Source organism: Brachycentrus maculatus, unplaced genomic scaffold (assembly GCF_059751285.1).
Source record: "Brachycentrus maculatus isolate JH-2025_06_01 unplaced genomic scaffold, ASM5975128v1 h1tg000039l, whole genome shotgun sequence".
In the NCBI taxonomy this organism is placed as follows: domain Eukaryota; kingdom Metazoa; phylum Arthropoda; class Insecta; order Trichoptera; family Brachycentridae; genus Brachycentrus; species Brachycentrus maculatus.
In genome coordinates, this window is record NW_028280793.1 from 1,073,267 (window position 1) to 1,099,534 (window position 26,268).

Here is a 26,268-nt window from a genome sequence, read left to right on the forward strand (position 1 = left end):
ACTTGGGATTTTTAAAACCTTATTTGACAAAATATTTTTCTAAATAACTCTAGACTCGGTTAAGTGAAAAAAAAGTTTCATCAATAAAATCCGGTGTTTTAAAATAATAATAATAATAATAATAAAACCTTTATCCGCACCCCAATGGTGCATAGGGCACTGCGTCATATAAACGCAATGTTATCTTGATCGTTTACACATGAAGGAAAAATGATCAGCCCTCCGATTCAGGTACCAGTCCAGGGTAATATTGAATAAATATGACAGTGAAAAAATCACTTATATTTATTTTACCCCCCTTGGGAATCGAACCCGGGACGTCCAGAACGGTAGCCGAGCGTGCTGACCATTACACTACGGAGGCCGACAAAGCAAAATAATTACTTAAAATATTGACTATCTTCGTTACCATATTTTTTAATATGTTATAAGTGAATTCGATGACCATACGACCTTAAGGGGCCCGAGTCAGATCACTTCTTGACTATCGTCAAGATGCGACAAATTTGAATTACAGTACTATATTTTATGCCGAATATTTTTTTGTCATGTGATATTATGGGAAAACACATTTCTCATAACGAACTTGCTCCTAAAACGAATTACGTTATGCGAGGCATCACTGTACTTCCATAATAATATAAAATATATTTTTTTTTTTAAAGGTCTCTCAACTTGTGAGGGATTTCTAGAGCAAAGGTGTCCAAAGGACGACAAAAGTATCTACGCAGGTTGTTTGCCCATAACGTTATATAATGTACCGATGCTACGACTTAACCACATCGTAAATATTAATTTTATACCGGTGGTAACAATGGCTAACGAATAATACTTCATAAACACAATTTGTAGTCCGTTAATAATGCCATCATACTAAGTATATGTTTAATTGTTAAGTGGTTCATCAATGTCGGGAAATAGAACGTTATGTAAATTGTGTTCATATTGTGTTTGAATTCAATTATTGACATTATAATTGAAATAAACAGTTGTTCTCATGTGTTACACATATTCATATGATAAAATGCCGTATATTATTATTATTTTATAAAACAAACGGTATCCATCTTGTCAACGGTGTTTCATTTGACTCTTTTGTTGGTCATTTTAAATAGCCATTTTTTATTTAAATTTCACTTGGTAAATTGATATTTATTGAAAATCTATTGTGACACGTGTTTCGATGCATTCCGCATCATCTTTGAATACCGGTATTCAAAAATGATGCGGAATGCATCGAAACACGAGTCACAATAAATTTTAAGAATACAAAGAATAGTATACGTTTCAATAGAGCGCAGCATTAAAAAAAAAACAAAAACCATTGAGTAATTTATGCTGCATTAGTTCAATGTAAATAGAAAAGCATACATTCCAATACATAGCAGCATTTTAGCAAAATAAAAACCGTTGCGTAATTTATACTGCATTCTATCGCTGTAAAGATATAAAAAATGGCATACGTTTCAATACATAGCACATAAAAAAATAATAAATAACCATTGTATAATTAATGCTGCATTATCTCGTTGTAAAGATATAAAAAGAATAGCATACATTTCAATACATAGCAGTATTAAAACAAAATAAAAACCATAGCATAATTTATGCTGCATTTTTTATATAAAAAGAATAGCACATAAGTATATGAGCATTAAAAAAATCATTACGTTATTCATGCTGCTTTCTGTCATTGTAAATATGTAAAAAGAGCTTACGTTTCAATACATAGCATTTTTTAAAATAAAAACCATTGTGTAATTTATGCTACATTTTCTCGCTGTAAAGATATTAAAAGAATAGTAAACGTTTCAATACAAAACAGTTTAAAAAAAATACCATTACGTTATTTATGCTGCATTTTCTCATTTTAAAGATAAAGCATTAAAAAAATACCATACTCAAACGGTTAAAAAGTGTTTTGTTTAATAATTTTAACCTGTCTTACCACAAAGTAAATGCCGAAACAATAAATAATATAAAAAATACCATTGTATTATCCACTGACACTTCGTGATGGAATTGCATTTTTAATATATTATTAGATTAAAACCAATATTTTTAGCTTTTCCACTTTTTATCCAAAAAATTAGATAGGCTCGAAATTTTGGAAATAAATTGGTTAAAAAATTGTCCCAATAAAGACATATTAAATGATCAAGTAACACACATTCATTCTCCCTTACTTTACCCATTAGAAAATAAACAAAAGATGCCTTAATGTCTTGTCGATAAGAAATGACTGCCGGGAAATTTACATTTCAGAGAACTTCAGACTTCCCCCGGACAACCGCAGCGTAGTGGAGAGAGCCGTCAACCAGCAGTTCCTGATACTTCGTTACATAATTTAAATTCATTCACAAAAAATGCAAATCTAATATAACTTTATATAAAATCGTGCTCTCAATACAAAAAACCTTTATAAAAAATATTTTTTATATCATACAATACTTAAATTCACTCAAATCAAATTAATTTCTCAATAAAATTATATCAAATCATGGTTATCAACTCCTGCCTTGTTTTATATATCGCTCACTCCTTTCAAGAACGTCATAAATCAAAAATCGTCAATTTTCAGTTGTGCATGTTTTCGGAATGCCCAGAAAATGTACTATATCCCAGAAAAAGAGGCATATTTTTAACTTAATATTTACCCGCCATAGGGTAGAAAGTGTTGTTTTTGCATTTTGAAGAAAAGGTATTGTTTAATTATTTTTTTAAATATACTAAATATTTTTCAAATGGAGAAAATACCTTGAGGTTTTACCTAAAAAGATTTGTTGCATAGTTAAAAGTTCAATAAGTGACTTGATATTTATTTTTAATACATTATATTATATTTTTAAACGTTCTCCTGAAAAATCAAGTTTTTTGATTTATGACGTTCTTGAAAGGAGTGAGCGATATAACATAACAATTTGTATAGCCTCCCACCAGTCTGATGATGTCGGTAACGAAGAAACCCGGTCGCTGGTCAAGTAAAAAAAAAAGTGGAAAAGCTAAAAATATTGGTTTTAATCTAATAATATATTACATACCGTTGTGTTATTTATACAACATTCTCAAATTGTAAAGATAAAAAATGGAATAAAAAGAGATTATTCGTCCGTTCTGACTACACACTACACGGTAGTGGAAAATCACATGTTGTTTGACTCCGGATCTGACCTAATAAATTGATAAATGGCGATTCGGAAAATTATAACATTATTAGAATCAGAGATACATTTTATTGAAATGACCTTCATACGTTCGGTATAGAGGTCATTTTCATTAGTTCTTACATCATACTCCAGTCGTTTTACATATATTTATTTATTATTATTTTTTGACATCTCATCAAAGATGAAGAAGAATATGGAAGTCTGGGCATTTACGGGGCTTACGACCGTCATAGGCTGGATTAAGTGATCACTTTACACACGTGTAACATTCACCAATTCTACCCATTATTGACAACCACACTACTCAAATTCTTGGAAGTTCTATATATATGAACCAATTTAGAAACCTTGTTCATGAATCACTAGAACTTCACTAGAGACATCTATTGGTGAGATGTAAAGAAGCTTTTTATAAAGCAGAAACTCTTATATTTGTATGTGAGATCCGAATCCTGGATTATAATCACACACATATTTATTTATTTATTTTTATTTCGTGACCAACTAACAAAACGTACCGTTTTTACCGTTCTGGAGGTCCCGGGTTCGATTCCCAAGGGGGGTAAAATAAATACAAGTGAATTTTTCACTGTCATATTTATTCAATATTATTACCCTGGACTGGTACCTGAAGCGGAGGGCTGATCACCTTTCCTTCATGTGTAAACGATCAAGATAACACTGCCTTTATATGACGCAGTGCCCTATGCATCATTGGGGTGCGGATAAGGGTTTAATTATTATTATTATTAACAAAACGTATTCAGAAGGGCATTTAAGTGACTTTTGCTTGTCAAGAAAATAAACATCAATGCAGTTAGTCATTTTTTAAAAAGTCAATATTTTATACTTCCAAGTTTAATATCCTTTGGGATTTTTTCAGGGCAATTTTAAGCTAGTAAGATATCAAATAGTCAATGATTACGTTTTTGTAAAAAATGCACTTGGTCACTTTCTCCTGTATGACTACGATATAATGATTACAAATTACAATATTGTATCCTTACTGAATTTTCCAGGCCTAAAAGGCATATTTAACAATATTTATTCATAAAACTTCTCCTTCTTCCCCTAACCCTTATCCGCACCAAATGGTGCATAGGGCACTGCGCCGTATTGATGCAGTATTATCTTGATCGTTAGTTGAAGCACATGAAGGTAAGGTGAAGAATCCTACACTTCTGGCACCATAGACATCAACAAATAGAGCCGCCAATAATTTAGCAATGTTACCAATATTAAAATGAGTCCATCGTTTCTGTGACGTCATTCATTACCAACTTACGAAAACAACGTTTTTACGAATTTTCCAAAAGAAAATGATGAATGAAAATATTGATTATATCGGCTGTTATAAACACAAAAACGAGTCTTATACAATCCTTTATAGGGTTAAATAATATATTCCTTCCGTCTGAAAATGATCCATCGGTGAATGTTGCACGTGTGTAATGTGATCACTTAATTATGATGTCGAATAGATGTCAAAAATATAACAAACTCAATCATAAAACATAAATACACTGTTTTTAAGAAATAACACATTATTTTGATTGATAAATGAAGTCATTCCACGAATCGCACATATTTAAAAATCGACAATAACAACAATATGCTAAGACGTAAAATATTGAATTAATCAGCATTTAAATTTATTATTTAGATAGCACGTGTTTTGTTTTACGAGCACATTCTATGAAGAGCTAAGAAATGAAGCGTCATGGAAACGGGTTTCTAATTACATCGGCTAAATTTCATACACAAGTGGCGATTGTTGAATTAACAGAAAGAGAAAGATTAAGAAAGGAGTTCTTCAAGGTGGTGTGGCATGTGGAGCGAATGGATAGTGAAAGAATGACTATGTGGCGAATGTGAGTGGAGGAACAGAACAAGGAGGGCCGAAAAACACTTCAACTTTTTATTGAGCAGAAACTCTTCAATTTGTATGTGAGGTCGGAATCCTGGATTACAGTCAGAAAAAGCTTATTTTATCTCACCAATAGATGTCTCTAGTAAAATTCTAGTGATTCAAGCACTGCGTTTCGAAATTGAACCATTGAATATGGTATTTATGGATATATATATGTAATAAAATAACTAGGTACCTACCTATACATTTTATTAAGTACTTACAAAAAGTACCTACATAAAACAGTTCTACCACCAGATGCCGCATGCGTCGCACAGAATTAAACAAAAGAGATCCGATAGGAAAAAATAACTGTCAGAATCAGATAGATATAAAAATTATTGTAAAGATTAATTAAGAATAAACTTTTATTGTCGTTTCTTTAATTACAAAGCAACACATTGTTTATTTTATTATTATACACCCACTTTACATATTATTTACACTTAATTTTCAAAAGGAAAATATTACCACGTTATAAAACGACAATTTTGTTAATTGGAAATGGATTATGAAACATTAGATGTATTAAAACAATTACTACAATATGTTCGGAGTGAGAGAGAAAAATCAGAAGATGATCAAAGAAAACGATTAGAAGATAATCAAAGAAGACGTGGAAATTTAAGAACTAGTGATAAAATTAAAAATAAAAATCATGTGAAAAAAATTTCTACAAAATATAAAATAAAATATACCCCAGAAAAGAAGAATTTCGAAGCAGATTGTGTGAGCAGGAATCCAGTATTAGAATCGAAGGAAAATGCAAATGAACAATTAAAAGTTGTAAATTTGGTTAAATTAGAAGATATTTTAAAAGATCAGAATAAAAATGAAGACATAAAAATAACACAGAAACAGTGCTTGAAAAATGAAAATAAAATAAAGTAGAAAAAACTTCTACGAAAGATAAAATAAAATATACTCCAGGAAAGAAGAATTTAGAAGTAGATTGTCTAAGCAGGAATCCAGTATTAAAATCGAATGAAAATGCAGATGAACAATTAAAAGTTGTAAATTTGGTTAAATTACAAGATAATTTAAAAGATCAGAATAAAAATAAAGACGTACAAATAACACAGAAACAGTGCTTGAAAAATGAAAATAAAAATAAAGTAGAAAAAACTTCTACGAAAGATAAAATAAAATATTCTCCAGGAAAGAAGAATTTAGAAGTAGATTGTCCAAGCAGGAATTCAGTATTAAACTCGAATGAAAATGCAGATGAACAATTAAAAGTTGTAAATTTGGTTAAATTAGAAGATACTTTAAGAGATCAGAATAAAAATGAAGGAATTCAAAAGAAAAAAACAAATGGATTGAAAAAAAACTGTGTCTACTTTAAAAGGGTCAAGAAGAAAAAAAAAAGAAAGAAAAAAAAAGAACGAAAAAAAAAAAAACTTTATTATATCACTAAACTTATACAAGAAGATGATCCGGAGGACGAGTGAAAATTTTACTATGAATTTTCATCCCCAAGGGGGGAGATGTAATAAAATAACTAGGTACCTACCTATACATTTTATTAAGTACTTACAAAAAGTACCTACATAAAACAGTTCTACCACCAGATGCCGCATGCGTCGCACAGAATTAAACAAAAGAGATCCGATAGGAAAAAATAACTGTCAGAATCAGATAGATATAAAAATTATTGTAAAGATTAATTAAGAATAAACTTTTATTGTCGTTTCTTTAATTACAAAGCAACACATTGTTTATTTTATTATTATACACCCACTTTACATATTATTTACACTTAATTTTCAAAAGGAAAATATTACCACGTTATATATATATATACTATATATATATATATATATATATATATATATATATATATATATATATATATATATATATATATATATATATATATATATATATATATATATATATATATATATATATATATATATATATATATATATATATATATATATATATATATATATATATATATATATATATATATATATATATATATATATAAATATTTATATATATATATATATATATATATATATATATATATATATATATATATATACATATATTTATAATTTTCATATATTTATAAGTTTCAAAATTCGTTCATAAATATATAGAACTTGTGTATTCTCAAATTCTCTTTATATGTTAAATAATTCAGAAAGGAATGGAAATGTGGAACGAATGAATGAGGAAAGAACAGTAAACCAAATTGAGGAAATAAGAAGACTAAAAAAAAATCAATCAAAGGATGTCAAATATTTGAAAGTGGTCACATCAGGAGTCGGAATAATTGACGGGTATGTATGAGGAGATGCATGAGTATATTCTTTTCATCTCACCAATAGATGTCTCTAGTGAAGTTCTAGTGATTCAATAACAATGTTTCAAAATTGGTTCATATATATAGAACATCCAAGAATTTGAGTAGTGTGGTTGTCAATAATGGGTAGAATTGGTGAATGAACACGTGTGTGAAGTGATCACTTAAACCAGTCTATGACGGTCGTAAGCGTCGTAAATGCCTAGGGTTCCATATTCTTCTTCATCTGTGTTGAGATATAAACAAAAAAATAATCTTTCGTTACTATGACTATGATGAAAATATATACATGAAAAGTTAAAAAAAAGGATCTGACTCTTGAACAGGTCAAAATGGATCATTCTCATTATTTGTTATTATTTGCTAATAAATTAATATGAAAATTTACAAGAATATCGGTAATATTCTTGTTGTAATATGAAGAGAAGTAAGGGAGATACATATTAAGGTTTAAACATTAGATATTTTAATAAAACGAAAAACGGACACCGCTATACGTTATCAAATTATACGTCATCGGGTGTGTTATGGGGCGTATCCCTTTATGTATCTGCTTTATAGAGCTGTAATAGTAGTAGTGTGTGTAATAGTAGAAGTTTGGATTAATTTCTGTGACGTCATTCGTTACTAACTTACGAAAACAACATTTTTTTACGAAGGCGAATTTTGCAAAAGAAAATGATGAATGAAAATATTGATTATATGGGCTGTTATAAACACAAACCGAGTCTTACACAATCCTTTATAGGTTGAGTATGTTGAATTAGATATTTTCTATAATTTTTTGTTCAAAAAGTTACAGCTTCCCCTCTCCGTTGCATTGCTTTAGGCGTTGTCATCTCACCAATAGTGGACTGGTCGGGCCACTTTCTTCTGCATTCGCGATTCGCGATTCAATGGCCGGGTGCTCTACAAATGAGATTACGGTCTCAGTTGTTATACTCGTAAATTAACGTACAAGCGAGATAAAAATATATCTCACGCAGAAGAATGATGTATTATCTAAATTAAATTGCACTTTTTCCTTATGTTGAATATTTCGCTAAACAACTCCAAACCCTTATCCGCACCCGATGGTGCATAGGGCACGGCATCATATAAAGTTATGTAAAATTAGTGTAAAATATCAAGTTAACACTGCGTTTATATGATGCAGTGCCCTATGCACCATCGGGTGCGGATGAGGATTTAAGAAGAAGATACGTACGTTTGTATTTTTTATAAATTTAAGGAATATTCTGAAAAAATAACAAGAAACAATGAAGGCGTTTTGAATACAATTCGAAGGCAATTTGAGTCTTTGAGATGGAATAAGAAACGCCAGGATCAGGGAAATATGCGAGATCGAAGATGTCGTTAGGTGGGGAAGGCAACGAAGGAGACAATGGTATGCGCATGTGAGGAGAATGGAACCATCCAAACTCCCCCACATTGCACTGCAGGACCACTCCCAGGCAGACCACCAAAGAGATGGATTGTCAGCTGGGAATCGACATCGCAGGAGGCTAATCCCTCTTAAAAACAGGCCACAAAGCCTACACCAAGATTAAGAAGAAGAAGAAAAAATTAAATACGCGCACACAGTGTTATTATTATTACAACAAATTGAATGAGGCACGAGTTGGAATAATAAAAATGATAACTCATAACAGTATTCATATTACATCATTAGCTTTGTGCCCATTGTTCTAGAAGGGAAATTTTAAACATACAACTTTTAATAAGCGAACTCATAAAGGAAACGTTTTGATAACATTATCACTAGATAATTGTATCATTTCCCGTGTGTCGTCTGGGCAGCGATTCCGTACACAAATTTTAATCTCCCTTTTTTTCCCTCTCTACCAATCGGGATGATCCCAGCCGTTGCGATGTTGTTGTTGGGTTTATTTAAACTCTTAAGGCCCAACATACGATAAATCCCAACATGATTTTCTTTAAACCCAGGTAACATTTTACGTAATTGCATTTTTAATGCAACGTATTTTTTAAACAAATAACAAAAATCAATGCATCTTCATAAAAAAAAAATTGGGCGTGAACTAACGTCCGGCTCTCAGCGTTACCGGACGCTAATTGAATTATATTTTTGCGTGTAAGGCTTTAAATGATCAAGTCCAAAAAACGAATTAAAGGTGTTCTCGCAACACGCAATTCACTACGAGATCGACTGCGAGAGGAGTTTTATTTGTGTATCAACGTACTATTTTTTTTTCTAGAATATATATAAGTATTGAAAAAATATTTTTATCATATTTAAACATCTCACCTTTCAATGACTCTATAACTAATAACTTTCAATTACCGTAGAACGGGGCTACTTGAACTTTGATGTGTTACTTCAGCCCAGTACAAAAAAAATAGATCTGTATTTGGTCTACAATAATGAACGTATCGACATGATTCATTGTTTCCCTGACAGGTGACACTTATTATCACATTACGTTCATTATTGTAGACCAAATACCATTTAAATCTCTTTTTTGTACTGGGCTCAATCAAGTAACACATCAAAGCTCAAGTAGCCCCGTTCTACGGTAGTTGAAAGTTTTACATAAAACACCGTTTTTGGTTTATTATTGAAAAAATAAGAAATAAGTTTTTCTTCGAAATAAATACATGGTTTTGAAAAGAAAAGAGTCATTGAAAGGTGAGGTGTTTAAAAAAATTATGGAAATATTTTTTCAATATATATATTCTAGAAAATAATAGTGCGTTGATACAAAAAAACTCCTCGCGCAGTCGATCGCGTAGTAAATTGCATGATGCGAGTACACCTTTAATTCGTTTTTTTGGATTTGATCATTTAAAGCCTTACTCGCAATAATATAATTCAATTAGCGTCCGGCAACGCTGAAAGCCTAGTTCAAAGTTAGTTCACGCCCAATGTTTTTATGAATATGCATTGAATTAATTAATTAATTTGTTTAAAAAATACATTGCATTAAAAACAGCAATTACGTCAAATGTTACCTGGGTTTAGAGGACATTAGGTTGGGATTTGTCGAATACTGAAATCGAGAATTCGAACGAGGATAACGGATGAAAATCTCGAGAATTCTAAGCGATTATCCTTATGCAATACCAACGCCAATATTGATAGTCTCTTAATTGTGAAGTCCAAGGACAATATTCATGTTAAATTTTGTAATCAGTATATGTTAAGTTATTATTGTGTCATTTCATTTATACATATATATATATATATATATATATATATATATATATATATATATATATATATATATATATATATATATATATATATATATATATATATATATATATAATATATTTATTTATTTATTTTTATTTTATTTCAGTTTCCGTTTCTTGAATTTTGCCAAAATAAGCTGTTTTTATAAGAAATCACCGTCTTTACTAAACGGAATCGATGATAATATATTGTTTAGTGATTTATTATACGTATGCATGTATTATATGCACGTTTATTCGCTAATAACAAAACGCCCTAAGATGTTGAAATAACGATAAAATTGCCACAAGTTCCTTTTATATGTTTCCGTTTCCTAGTTTTAATCTTTTTTTTAATTACCTAACGTCCAAGTAACTCTGAAATCTAGCTACGGCTAATGCAACACCGCTTATCATGACCCTACTCAGGCTTCAACTTTTTAAGTTTTATAACCTATGCCTACCAGTTATTGGATTTACTCTTTATATTTAAAGTAACAATTCCATGACTGAAACATTCACATTCATGACTGAAACAACATTCATGACTGAAATTTCTAGGCAAAAACACTAAATGGCTAGGATTTATCTCAAATAAGCTGTCGATATAAATAATTAACGTCCCTATTAAACGGAATCGTCCGTAGTACCTTGTATTGTGATTTATTATATAAATTTATTTGCTAACAAAAATACGTTGTATTGTATTGTTTCTAGGGACCGATCTCATTGATTTAATATTTACTATCCACATTTACTATCATTTTTAAGATAAACTGATTTTGCTTTAAATCCTTGTGCATAATAAACAGGCAATGAGATATTTTTTATGCAACTTTTTTTTTTAAATACGTAAAAATATTTATTTATATATTTGGCGTTAAATGTATAGAACTTCCTTTTAATTTATACATTTAATGTTAAAATCAAACATTGATTTTTTGAGTCTACTAAATTGTATTTTATTGTTAAAAACACACAAAAAGTAAATTTTGTGACAATTATTTCACCTTGATATGGCATTTTCAAATTAATGTATCGTTTGAAAATGCCAAACGACACATTCGTTTGAAGATGCCAAAACAAGGCGAAACGATTGTCACAAAAATTATTTTTTTAAGTGTTTTTTAAAAATAAAATAAATTTAGTAAACCTAAAAATCAGTTTATGAAATAAAACAACCTTACCTACATACACTTTATCCAACCGGTTTCGACAAGAATCTTGTCATCATCAGGATTTATGTACTAAATTCTAAAACATTTAAATACTCATAGTTAATTATCATTTAAAAAACTCCTATTTGATGTTTTTATTGTGCATTGCGTAGCGAATACATAAACCCTGATGATGACAAGGTTCTTGTCGAAGCCGGTTGGATAAAGTTTACCAATAAAAAGTAGTTAAAACAAAGTTTTTATTTTAATTTTATAAAGTTTATAATATGTGCCACAAAGTATCTGCGAAAAACATTCAAGAAAATCAAAAATCAGTCATTGCTTTTAACATTTAATATATACGTGAAAATACCCTATTTTTGCTGGGTACTCAGCCTCCTTGATCTATTGTTAAATCCCTTTTCCGAGTGAGTCATACACGATATAATTAATTGACGTAATTTTGACATTGAAATACGTTATTTCAGTACTGACCGCCATTATTAAATGTAATGTATTTTATTGCAGAATGCATGTTCGTATTGATTTAATATTGATTGGATTCGTATTGTGTACAAGACTTCTGAACTTTTACTAATAATAATATGGAAATTGCAACGTGTACGTTAGATAACAATCTTCGACCTTTAACGACCATTTATCATTTTCAGGAAATGATACTTAAACATTACGTTTTAAGTATTCATTATCACGACCGGCGTAGATGAAAATTTTGCATTGGCTCACGCCTAGAGATGTGACTAATAGCTTGCCCTGCCAGACGTCCCGGTTTGACCAGGAGAGTCCCGGTTTTCAGACAAAATCACGGTATCCCAGCCGGTTTTCTTCACATCCCGGTAAAAATTTAATTTGATTATAGATTGTTGGGTAATATATCCTAAATAAAACAAGGTTTGTTGGATTGAATTCAATGTACATTTATTTATGTATATGTTAATACGTGACGCGTTTTGTCTTCTTAGGACATTATCAAACACAGTGTTTGATAATGTCCTTTTTTTAAATATGGAATGGCGTTACACATGTAATACAATGCATTTGCCAAAGTCAAGTTAATTGAATTCTTTTGATAATGTCCTAAGAAGACGAAAGTTGGATTGAGTATTTGATAATGTCCTTAGAAGACGAAACGCGTCACGTATTAACATTAACATAAATAAATATAGAATTCAATCCAAAAAACCTTGTTTTATTTTGGATATATTACCCAACAATTCAATATGGAATTCTACCAACTGTCTGCAGTTACAATAAATTGATTATGGATGACACACAAAAATCTAAAAATAATTGACTATTACTTCTTAATAAGCGCCTTTTTATAAAAGGCGCTTTTCATATAAATTAACAAAATTCATCTTCCTTTTTCCTGGCTTCACCCCAATTTATCGCCTTTGTAGACTCTTGGGGTCAGTTCTCCTCGTCCTCAGGTTGTAGGTCCTTCTATCACGGACAACGTCACACAGGCCATGCCTACGAATCATTTTTCTGTAGTATCCATGAATTTTTAGACTTCCTTTTAGTCTTTCGAGGAAGATCCATGGCGATTGCCTGGTTCACAATATGATCAGGTTCTCTGCGTCCTATGTGCCCATACCATCTCAATTGCCTTTCCTCTACCTTACTATTGATGTCTGTTACACCCAGACTTCCACGAATGGGTGAACGTTTATTTCTAAGGTAAGTTATTTACTTTATCATTACTTCAACATCATAGGGTGTCTTTCCTTTTTTGTTCGCAAACAGATTTAATTGGTGGTACTAATACTTATTTTAACAGCTCAGGGATGAAATATGCAAAGGAACTGATCATGGGGTACTCGCGGAAGTTCACCACAGAAGCTCTAAAGCTTAGCAAAATAACAAATAAGGATCCTAACCAGGACCTTGACAGGACACTGCAGTCTGAGGAAACACATGACAAAAATTGGACTACATGACTCCCCAGTATGCAGATTTTGTATGAGGATAACGAAACGCCAATCCACATTCTCTATAATTGTGAAGCACTCGCTCGCAAACGAAGTCACATCCTTGGAGGACCTCTACTGGACTCCGAGAAGGTGAAGCTCCTACTATCAAGACAGGTTGTGAGTTACATGACACACATAGGTCTTGGGAGTGAGCTGTGATACAGAGGTACCCGATCTAAAATATTAATAGTAATTTAATCTTAATTAATAATAAAAATAATAAAACCCTTACCGCACCCCAATGGTGCATAGGGCACTGCTTCATATAAACGCAGTGTTATCTCGATCGTTCACATGAAGGAAAGGTGATCAGCCCTCCACTTCAGGTACCAGTCCAGTGTAATATTGAATAAATATTAGAGTGAAAAAATCACTTATATTTATTAAACCCCCCTGGGAATCGAACCCGGGACCTCCAGAATGGTAGCCGAGCATGCTGACCATTACACTACGGAGGCGGACATCTTAATTACAGGGCATTTTTACCTTTTGTTTTTAGCGAAATATATGGTGCTTTGATTCCGATTCCAAGTCGATTCCGTTCATTCGGGTTCGCAGTTATTTGGAACGGTGGTTTGTTTGGGCCAAATCTCAAAAATACGATTTTAAAGCAAAGTTTAAGTTTTATTTTAAAAAGCATTAAATAGTGCCACAAAGTATCAGCTAAAAAATTCAAGAAATAAATACATCAAAAGTTGTAACATACGTACACATACATATAAAATTTATTCTGTAACAAAAATTATGGGCACACTTGCAACATATCGCTCACTCCTTTCAACAACGTCATATATCAAAAAACTTGATTTATCAGGAGATTTTAAAGTTTAAAAATGTAATGAAATGTATTAAAAATAAATATCAAACCACTTTTTCAACTTTTTACTGTGCAACAGATCTTTAAAGGTAAAACCTGAATGTTTTTTTCCATTTGAAAAATATTTTGTATATTTAAAAAAAAGATTAAACAATACATTTTCTTCAAAATGCAAAAACAACACTTTTTGCCCTGTAGCGGGTAAATATTTAGTTGTAAACATGTCGCATTTGCTGGGATATTGTACATTTTCTGGGCATTCCGAAAATATCTGAACATTGATGATTTTTGATATATGACGTTGTTGAAAGGAGTGAGCGATATGTTGCAAGTGTGCCCATAATTTTTGTAACAGAATAAATTTCATAGTCGACATATATGGTTGAAATAAGTGAATTACAAGACACCTTCATTAATGCATATGGTTTTAACTTTTATTATCGATTTTATCTTCTCTAATATTTGTAATTTAGATGCAAATACATGAATTTAAATAGGTATTTCGCCTTCTAAAGGTTTTTAGGTTTATGGAGTCCTAATATGTACCTAAAACATTTCATCAAGGTTATTCCGTAACAGATGATTATTAATTGAAATCGGAAACGGTGAATAAAATCACGATTACACATTTACTCAATGCCAAAAATGGCCATTAACACCTAAAGCGCGATGGCCTCAAACAAAACGCGCCCAGCGGTGGTGGGTCTGATCTGACCCAGTACAGAAATCGCCTTTTAGGCGTTTTTCGTCGGGTTTTTATATTTTATATATTATTCAAAATAGCCTACATAGCAATAGGATAATGTGTCATAAGTTTTGTATGAGAATTTTCAAGTTTTTGATAGTTTTGAAATTAAATTATCCAGGCGCAACATTTTACATCCAAACGCGACTGCGCGCTGTGGCTCACTACCACAGACTAACTAATTTATGTACTCACTACTACCGCGGAGCATGTCACACGCGCATGTAGCATGGTTGGCAATGAAGCAGTGGCTGTAAACATTTTTATTTTTACTGAATTCAAATAATTTGTGTTTTTAATTTTATAACTATATTTTAAGTCAACATCATAACAGATAGAATTATTAACAAAATGCAACTAAGTAATTATCTTCAAATATAAAACGTGGCAGTTAGCTCCAAAAACCACAAAATGATTCTAAGATTTTAAGTTAATATTTCAAGATAAATTTTTGTCCATAATGCAATTAAAATTCATTTTAAATACAGTGAAAATATTTAAATTTTCATCGAAAAATATATACGGAATTGCCCAAAATGGTGTAAATATTCATTTAAAGTTCGCCATTTCTTACATAAACATTTTGCGGGTTTTAGAAATTATGAATACAATTTTGTACGAAACCAAATAAAACTAATTATTATAAAATTTTTATATACAAGTTCGTTAGACATAATAGGTATGATATTTAATTTTATTATTGACCAATAAATTATTACCAAAAAATAAGAGGACAATCGGTACTTTTCTTGTTGAAATCGATGTTTTTATCACTTACTGACATTTCTTATAAAACCACGTTTTCCGTTGCACTTTCAAATTCTGAATCTAAGGTTTTTGAATTCTAAATCACTGTCATCTGCACTATTCTCTCACTTTTCTTTCACTTTTAGAACTGTCCAAAAGTCGTCCAATCTCGTCATGAGATAATTTTTTTTTCCTGCCATTGTGGTAAAGTGTCGAAAAGATTTAAAAAAAAATAAAACTAGAAATCGTTCAAATATAAAACAGTTTATTGTGAAGGTCTGTGCTTTGTAATATTAATATTTTTTAAATGTAGATTTACCTTATAGTCTATATATATGATATTTAATCCGTCATACAAGTAAACAAATAAATCAGTTAAAAACAAATATAAAAAAAAAACAATAAACGGAAACAATCGCCAAAGATTGACAATGTATGCTTTTGTTTTTGGGATTTCAAAATCACGGCAGGCGGCACACTAACACATTGATAGCGAACAACTGACCTTACTCAATATGATTTTTGATATTTTATTTGTTCTTTTTTTTAAATAACTCATTTGAATCTGGTCCAATAATTTTCGTTTGTATCTCAATTTGTAGGTAATTTTTTGAAGAACGATTACACTCAAGGAAAACGACGTAAACAAATTACCTATTACGTAATCAATAATTTTCCGCGATGGTGGGTCTGACCAGACCCACCATCGCAGAGGAGGTGTTAACTCACGGCAATCAAAAGTATCAAGTATCCACAGTAAATAAAAAAAGCTATGTTTTGAATATTGAAAGCATTAACTTTGTGGATCATATTGATATATTATTTCGAGGAATAAAAATACTTTGTGTTCTGATCCACTCACATTTTTATTAACCAACTAGTTTCGGCAACAACCTGTTGCCCTCTTCAGGGTTACATTTATTACTAAATATATATATATGTAAAGAAACAGCGTACAAGTTGTTGGGTTTCAAAAGGGTAAGGGTGGGGGTAATGGGGTTTTAAGGAATCTAATAATCATTCGTTCAATTTTGAAGATGGGATAGAAATTTTGCATTGTAATAACAGAACTAGTCAAATTAATAATTTAGAGGTGTTAGAAATAAAAAAAAGCGGTTAAACAAAAATTAAATATAATTAATAACCAAATAAACGTTAGTCAAAGTCCCATTTTTAATATTTTTCCCATAAAATCAAACCCAACCTAAACAGAGTTATCCCCCTCCTTGCTCCTACCCTTCCTTAAAACACCATTACCCCTACCCCTACCCTTTTGAAACCCAACAACTTGTACACTGTTTCTTTACATATATGTATTTAGTAATAAATGTAACCCTGAAGAGGGCAACAGGTTGTTGCTGAAACTAGTCGGTTAATAATAATGTGAGTGGATCAGAACACAAAGTTTTTTTATTTCTCGAAATAATATAAAAAAAGCTAGTTCACAAATTGGAATATAATTTGTAATTACATATTATAACGTGGCCAACAATTGCATGTACCCGCACTTGCCTTGAATGATAAAAATAATTTTAACATTCATCAGTAAAACACATTTATATAGTATGTATGTATGTTCAAATGGTGATATAAGGAATGAATAAAAATCTGAGAAAAGTATTAAAAAGTAGTAAAGGTATTTTGTGATGGTTTACACATCGCTCACTCCTTTCAAGAACGTCATAAATCACAATACTTGATTTTTCAGGAGAACGGTTTTAAAGTTTAAAACTATAATATAATGTATTAAAAATAAATATCAAGCCACTTACTGAACTATTAACTTTGCAGTAGATCTTTTTAGGTAAAACCTGAAGTTTTTTTGTCCATTTGAAAAATATTTATTTAAAAAAAAAAAATAATTAAACAATACCTTTTCTTCAAAATTCAAAAACAACACTTTCTGCCCTGAAGCGGGTAAATATTAAGTTAAAAATATGCCTCTTTTGCTGGGATATAGTATATTTACTGGGCATTCCGAAAACATGCACATCTGAAAATTGGCGATTTTTGATTTAGGACGTTCTTGAAAGGAGTGAGTGACATGTGGAATACATGACTAAGGAAAGAACAGTAAAACAAATTTATGAGGAAATTTAGCTTCTATAGTAAAATATTATAGAAGCAGAGGAAGACCGAGGAAAATATGGCATGATCAAGTATGTATTTGAAATACTGGAACAGTCGGCAGATGTGTATAATGGGATGCATGAATACGAGTACCTACGTAAGATGTGAAGATTGTTTGCGAATACTGAGCGGTATGGCGTTCTATTCTCTCAGCCTACCCCTGATAGACGCGGCGTGATGGTTAGTTGGTTAGTTTTTATTTTCGTCTCGCTTAAATCGATTTACCGATTTGCACAATCCCTCCTGAATCTTAAAAAAATGGTTGTCATTAACCTTCAAGTTGAGAATTATTCTGCACAGCCGAGCGTGAATTTGTTGGTTTTATTTTAATTCTCGATTTGTGGCTGTATCCTACCGTCATTATCAAACATGTTCACTTCCTTTCTAATTAAATACTATACAATGTAAATAAACAAATAGAAAATTACAATGCATATTCTGTTTTTTTTTAAATAGTATTTATTTTCAACATTTTGAGTGTGTCCAAATACTACAAATCTGGATTATCTCCAATTATAGGAGTATTTTTCATATTATTTTTTGTCATCTCATCAAAGATGAAGAAGAATATGGAAGACTTTTCATCTCACCAATAGATGTCTCTAGCGAAAATCTAGTGATTCAATAACAATGTTTCAAAATTCGTTCATATATATAGAACTTTTATATTCTCAAATTCTCGTTATATGTTAAATAATTCAGAAAGGAATGGAAATGTGGAACGAATGAATGAGGAAAGAACAGTTAATCGAATTGAGGAAATAAGAAGACTTAAAAAAATCAATCAAAGGATGTCAAATATTTGAAAGTGGTCACATCAGGAGTCGGAATAATCGACGGGTATGAGGAGATGCATGAATATATTCTTTTCATCTCACCAATAGATGTCTCTAGTAAAGTTCTAGTAATTCAAGAACAATGTTTTTAATTTGGTTCATATAAATAGAACTTCCAAGAATTTGAGTAGTATGGTTGTCAATAATGGGTAGAATTTGTGAATGTTACACGTGTGTAAAGTGATCACTTAAGCCAGTCGTAAGCCCCGCAAATGCCCAGACTTCCATATTCTTCTTCATCTTTGATGAAATGTCAAAAAATAATGTTTATTTTAATTAATAATTAAAATGTAACTTTGTTTTAAAATCACTATAAATATTAAATTATAACTTAATTATAATGTCTACCGGTTTCGAAGTAAACCATTTCTTTTTCAAAACTGATTAATACTTGATTCATACTTATCAAAAATAAAAACTTCATTAAAAAATAATCATTATTAGTTACCTTAGAAAATTCTCCTTCCCTATTATGTACAAGGATTTAAAGCATATTCAGTTTTTTTATCTTCAAAAAAATTGAATATGCTTTAAATTCTATAGCGAATGTGTGTAGTAAATACAAAATAAATAAGGTCGATTCCTAAAAAACAATACGATAGAATAGATACAGTAAATGCAATATCTTATTTTATTAATTAAATTAAAATGAGAAAAAAAGTATTTGTGTTTTTATTGTTTACAAAAATACTTCAATTTCATACGATTTCTGTGAGCCTAAGCAGCTCATATTAGAAATAGGTATCAAATTGCAGGTTCGAACCGAGAAACTCTGATCCAAGAGTCCGCGACACTAACCACGGGACCACGAATAACGAAACGCCAATCCACATTCTCTACAATTGTGACGCACTCGCTCACAAACGAAGTCACATCCTTGGAGGATCTCTACTGGACTCCGAGAAGGTGAAGCTCTTACCACCAAGACGGGTCGTGAGTTACATGACTCTTGTAGGTCTTGGCAGTGAGCTGTTATACAGAGAGAAGTCACAATACACCTAATATGGTGACAGTAGTGTAGCGACATAAGGGATGCAAGATCACTTTACCCAAAAAAAAACCGGGACCACAACCCGACACAGTATATCTATCAATCATATCATTATCAACCAAGACTTGTCACATAGTTCATTTATGTCTCTTATTCGTCTTGTCATATTTTCTAAATAAGACTGATGGTGACCAAATCTGGTGAAAAAAAGATTGGTGGTGACCAAATCTGATCTTTATGCCCTATTGCCACATAAATTTTTGTGATCGCGAGCCACGGTTTGCTCACCACTGTAGTAATTAATAATAAATATTCCATAACTTAGTTTGATGTGTTATGACTGAGATTCCATTAATACACCTAACCTACGCTAAGCTAATATATAATATATTATCTTGCGCAATGTTATCGAATTTATTACTACCTTAAATATGTCATAATAACATATCCCCAAATATAAAAACTACGTCAATCGTTGAAAAATCATAAAAAAATATTTATATTATGAATAATTATGATTATTAATAAAAACAAAATATTTTTTTTACGATTTTATGATAATTTTTATTATTATTATGAATAATCACTGATGATAGTGTCGCATGAGCTATAAGAGCCTGCTTTTTCAATAGATATTTTCATAATTTTAATCCTAAAATATTCATAGGTACAAAAAGCATTTTAATAATTTCAAACCTAAAAGATAGGTGTAAAAAGCGTTATTTTAATTTTAAACCTCAAAGATTTATAGGTGTAAAAAGCGTTTTCATAATTTTAAACCTAAAAGATAGGTGTAAAAAGCGTTATTATAATTTTAAACCTCAAAGATTTATAGGTGTAAAAAGCATCTTCATAATTTTAAACCTAAAAGATAGGTGTAAAAAGCGTTATTATATATAAACACTAATATACTAACACTATAACTAACACTATAATATTATATATATATAATATATATAAAGCGTTATTATATATCAAAGATTTATAGGTGTAAAAAGCGTTTTCATAATTTTAAACCTAAAATACTTATCGGTGTTAAAAGCGTTTTCATAATTTTAGACTTATATAACAATATTTTTTTATTTTTTTAGAATTTAAACTTAAAATAATTATCGGTGTTAAAAGCGGTTTCATAATTTCAGACTTAAATTACAATATTTTTATAATTTTAAAATTTTTTATCTAATATATTGATAGGGTGAAAAAATTATTTTTTTAAACCAAAAATATTTTTAGGTATCTCAACCGAAAAGCGTCTATTTATTTTATACGAAGGAATGTGTAAGTCTGAACATTCCAGGGCTTGCCACCTGACACTGGCTGGTTTTAATGATTGTTTCATATATTGTGCGTCGCTCACCAATTGTGCCCATTACCAAATATCCATATTCAATCACTTTTCGAGTTTTGTATACTGTTGAATATACAGAGTGTTTTAAAAACGCATTGATATCTTAGATGGAAATGACAGATGGCGCTGCCATCTGTTCATCACTTTTGTGAAGTGTTGAAAAAATCGCATTAATATCTTAGATGGAAATGACGGATGGCGCTGCCATCTGTTCAGCACTTTTGTGAAGTGTTGAAAAAATAGCATTAATATCTTAGATGGAAATGACAGATGGCGCTGCCATCTGTTCAGCACTTTTGTGAAGTAAATGGCTTTCTCTACTTGAATTCATTCAAATTAACATATTTCACATGCTAAGAGGAGCTTTAATGCCATAATGAAAAAAAAATCACCAATTTTGACTTAAAAACATCCAAATGACGATAAATATTTGTTTTTTTACGGAATAGGCATCTAAAATACGGAGTTGATAACATTTTATATAGATTTCTCCAATTGGCTAAAAAATATTGATGATTTTAGTATATAACCACTCACCGAGATTTTTTGTCTACGGGTTTCGAGACGTACCCGTCTCTTCTTCAGGACAATCACTACAACAGCATGTAAACAATATTTAAGTACTTACAGCATTTGAGTTTGGTGAAGGAGTACTCCCGCACTGAGAATCCTATGTCCTTGAACTCTAGGTCCACCGGCTTCCTCTTGGGGAAGCGGAACTCACTGAGGGTCTGCTGGTTCAGGTGGAAGTGATTGTTGTTGGGCAGGTCCAGCTCGGCAGGCCCCTCTCCGCCCTCGGACGCAGACAGGGAGTCGTTGGACTTGCTGCAGCAGGCCAGCCCAGAGTCCTGACTCTTGCCAGGAGAGCTGGCGGTCTTCTCCATGGTGCTATTGTAACTGTCCACTTCACCCCACTAAGACATCGATGAGTATGAATAGAAATATCTTTGGCTTTTTAAATCAATAATTTTATAAATTAACTACTATTTTACAACAGATCATTTTTGCACGCACGTTTTTGAGGATTCAATATTCTGCAAACAAAAAAAAACATACGTTAGTACTCTCTCTTTCTTTCTCTCTGTCTCTGTCTCTCTCTCTCTCTCTCTCTCTCTCTCTAGGAACTTGGTGTGATAGAACATTGTGTGATAGAACATTTTGTGATAGAACATTGTGTGATAGAACATTGTGTGATATAACATTGTGTGATAGAACATTGGGTTATGGAACATTGTGTGATGGAACATTGTGTGATAGAATATTGGGTAATAGAACATTGTGTGATAGAACATTGTATGATAGAACATTGGGTGATATAACATCGTGTGATAGAACATTGTGTGATATAACATCGTGTGATAGAACATTGTGTGATAGATCATTATGTGATAGAACATATAGGGTTATGGAACATTGTGTGATGGAACATTGTGTGATAGAATATTGGGTAATAGAACATTGTGTGATAGAACATTGTATGATAGAACATTGGGTGATATAACATATTGTGATAGAACATTGTGTGATATAACATCGTGTGATAGAACATTGTGTGATAGAACATTATGTGATAGAACATTTAGTGATAGAACATTGTGTGATAGAACATTGTGTGATAGAAGATTGTGTGATGGAACATTATGTCTAGGAACATTTTGTGTCTCTCTAGAAACAATACAATAGTCACCCGAAAACCTTATGTACGATGAAATTTCAATTTCAATTGAAACATCTACAGTTTTTTTTTTTAAATATGAATGAAGATGGAAGTCTGAGCATCCCAGGGCTTATGACCTGGCATTTAAGTGGCTCAAGTGATCTTTTTATACACTTGTGTAACGCAAAGTTCACCACTCTGCCCAGTATAGCATTTTTTTAAACTTATATATCATATATTCAATGGTCTTGGATCACTTTCACATGTGGGTAGTAATTCAATAGATTTGGAAGATTGTGGCGCTATTAGTTGAGAAATTTGTGAATTATTTACATAACTTTCGAAATTTTGGGAATTTGGATGCCTTCTATAACAGTAAATTGTCTTAAAAGAGTTTTTTTTAGATTTTATTAACAAAACGTGCAAAAAAAACTGTCTTAATACATATTTTCAAACAAATCTTTAAAATGTGTTAATCGATATGTACTCAAAATTTAATAAATATGTTTGCATTTTTGTACTTTTTGTTATGTACAAATTTTAAAAAATGAAACTACTTTTGCAAAATGAATACCACTTTTCGTAAAAAGAATACCAATTTTGTACAAATAACACCATTTGTCACAAAACTAAGGCACATTCTTTTTCCTTAAAGAATAGAACCTTATTAACATATCCCTACACATCTTATAGAATGACCTTATAAGCCATGATGAATTTCGTAAATTTTGCTAATAGCAACCTGTTTTTATGGCTATTTTTTTAAAACAAACATCAGGTAAGATAATTTCGCTCTTTCATGATATTATGTTGTTTTTCATATTACGATGAATATAACAAGAACGTTTGACTAGTGTATAAAACGATCACTTACGCCAGTCAATAACACGTCATAAGCCCTGTAAATGCCTAAAATGCCATACACATTATACTTAAGTATAATAAATAAAACCCTTATCTGCACCCCAACGGTGCATAGGGCACTGCTTCATATAAACGCAGTGTTATCTTGATCGTTTACATATGAAGGAAAGGTGATCAGCCCTCCGCTTCAGGTACCAGTCCAGGGTATTATTAAATAAATATTAGAGTGAAAAAATCACTTATATTTATTTGACCCCCCCCTGGGAATCGAACCCGGGACCTCCAGAACGGTAGCCGAGCGTGCTGACCATTACACTACGGAGGCGGACAAAAGTATAAAATAATAATTCTCAAATATATCTCGATGTAACATAACCAGTAAAAAGACCACTTTTTTATTTATTAATGTAGGTAAACACTATTAGTTTTAAGAACTACAAATGTTCTCATTAATAGGTGAAAATACAAACTGTTTGTACTAAGTTTGTTTAATGTTAAATTAAAATCATAATATTTTTCCACAAAGTTAATGCCAAGTCAATGAATAATATCATTGACTATTAAAAAAAATAAACACTTGTACAATACCACTTAATGGGTTTTATTTTATTACACACGACTAGTTTCGAAAACAACATATGTTTTTATATACACGTGAAAAGTAAAACATCATGTAATAGAATAATATCGTATCAGTCCAGTGTTTGTGTACATATATAATATACTCGAATATGTTTGAGAAAAATATAAGTATGTATGTATTGGTAATATCAACAAAAAATACGATGTTTGAAAATGATGCGGAATGCATCGAAATACGTGTCACAATAGATTATAAAGAACAATGGTACTCACCAAGTAAAACTTTGATAAAAGTAAAAAAAATATTTGAATATTTATCTATGGCTGAAATGTATCAATTTATTTTATTTTTATTTTTATTTATTTATAAAAATTGTAAACCTACACTTATTTAAAGAACAATATAAAACATATTTAAAATATTTTATTTCTGCAGAGACCCAAGGCACCTTGTGTGTCTTGTCGGTGGATTTTTTTTAACATATTTTTTATTTATTATTTTTATGCATTTTAATATAATATACACACAAAAAAGAGAGAATTTTGAGAATATAAACTATTGTACAATTTTCATAGAATTAACTCTTGATCATTTACCCATTCCTTTATTTTGCCTTTGTTCCATGTATTTTATTTTGATTAATTGGTTTTCATGGAAAATCACTTCAAGAGTGCATTTAAGTAATCAAAACACTAAGAATAGATTATACATTGAAAAAAAAACAGTTAAAACTAAAGAAAAACACGTATTGAAATATATGTAAAATATCAACATTTTAAAAATTAGAAGAAATATTTTGAAGTTCAATTATAATATAGTAGTTTTCCACAGAAAAAATCGATATACTGACCTATAATGTTGACGGAATAATCCGATGCATTCACAAAACAACACATTCGATAATGTATGTTACAGATTCAATAAACGTTTCTCTACTTATGACTAAATCACTGACGCACTGATTTGCATACATCGGTGTATACAAAATCAGAAAAGGTGTAGCGACGGTAATCTGCCGACCGTCCGCGCGGTTTTCCGTTCAAGAATGAATCGATTTTTCACCGACACTAGATAAAAAGCTTTGCCTAGTAGCAGTAAACTACCGTCTGCGTATAGTATGCACCGGAAAACGCATCAACTTGACGCCCGCGTCGGCCGTAAGTTGTCACCCGACTAACAGCACGTGCCATTGTGACCATCAACAATAAAAAAAACTATCAATCAAACAACACTATGAAATACGGAATTATCGCTCCACCAGTGCAATGCCTCCCAAAGCCGGACCGTTACTGAAATGCCCGCTAGATTTTTACACACAAAAATGCTAATCTTTGCGTTGATTTTATAATCAAAGCATTTTTTTCTGTTTTCTGCTGATGCGTTTAAAACGCGACCGGCGCGAAACGCGACTATCGAATCACTAATGTGTAATTCAGTATTTCTTAGGTGGTCAGTTATCTCTGCAGATTAGTAACGATCTCAGATGCTTCGTTAGTGAAAGTGATCTGATTCTTTGGCGGGCGTACTTATAACACCATCACTGCAGAAAGTAACTCGTCGTTAAAACAACAAGGTGGTCAGGAAATTGGTATCATTAGTATTCTTAATATTATTAATATTTAAAGCATTTACTTTGTGGTAAGTCATTTTTACTTGTTTTTTTTTTATTACAAAAATGTTAATAATATTAGTATACAACCACTCACCGAGATTTTTATGTCTACCGGTTTCGTAACGGTCTAACGATCTACCTGACGAAGAGACGGGTACGTCTCGAAACTGGTAGACATAAAATTTTCAGAAGTGGTTAT

The 26,268-nt window shown here is 31.1% G+C and overlaps 1 protein-coding gene across 2 annotated transcripts in view; it reads right to left on the minus strand.

Moving 5' to 3' along the window:
- The window catches only part of LOC148312474 (ATP-binding cassette sub-family G member 1), a 74,756-nt gene extending 49,252 nt beyond the window's left edge, over positions 1 to 25,504 (minus strand). For both annotated transcript variants that reach the window (XR_015839221.1, XM_088277125.1), the window contains exons 1-2: positions 25,308 to 25,504; positions 21,982 to 22,387 (exon numbers count right to left, since the gene is read on the minus strand). Coding sequence is in view for 1 of the 2 variants with exons in the window: in XM_088277125.1 (XP_088133251.1) it covers positions 21,982 to 22,237 (256 nt within the window). In the remaining variant the exon portion in view is untranslated. The remainder of the gene's footprint in view (positions 1 to 21,981; positions 22,388 to 25,307) is intronic.
- Positions 25,505 to 26,268: the final 764 nt, after the last annotated feature.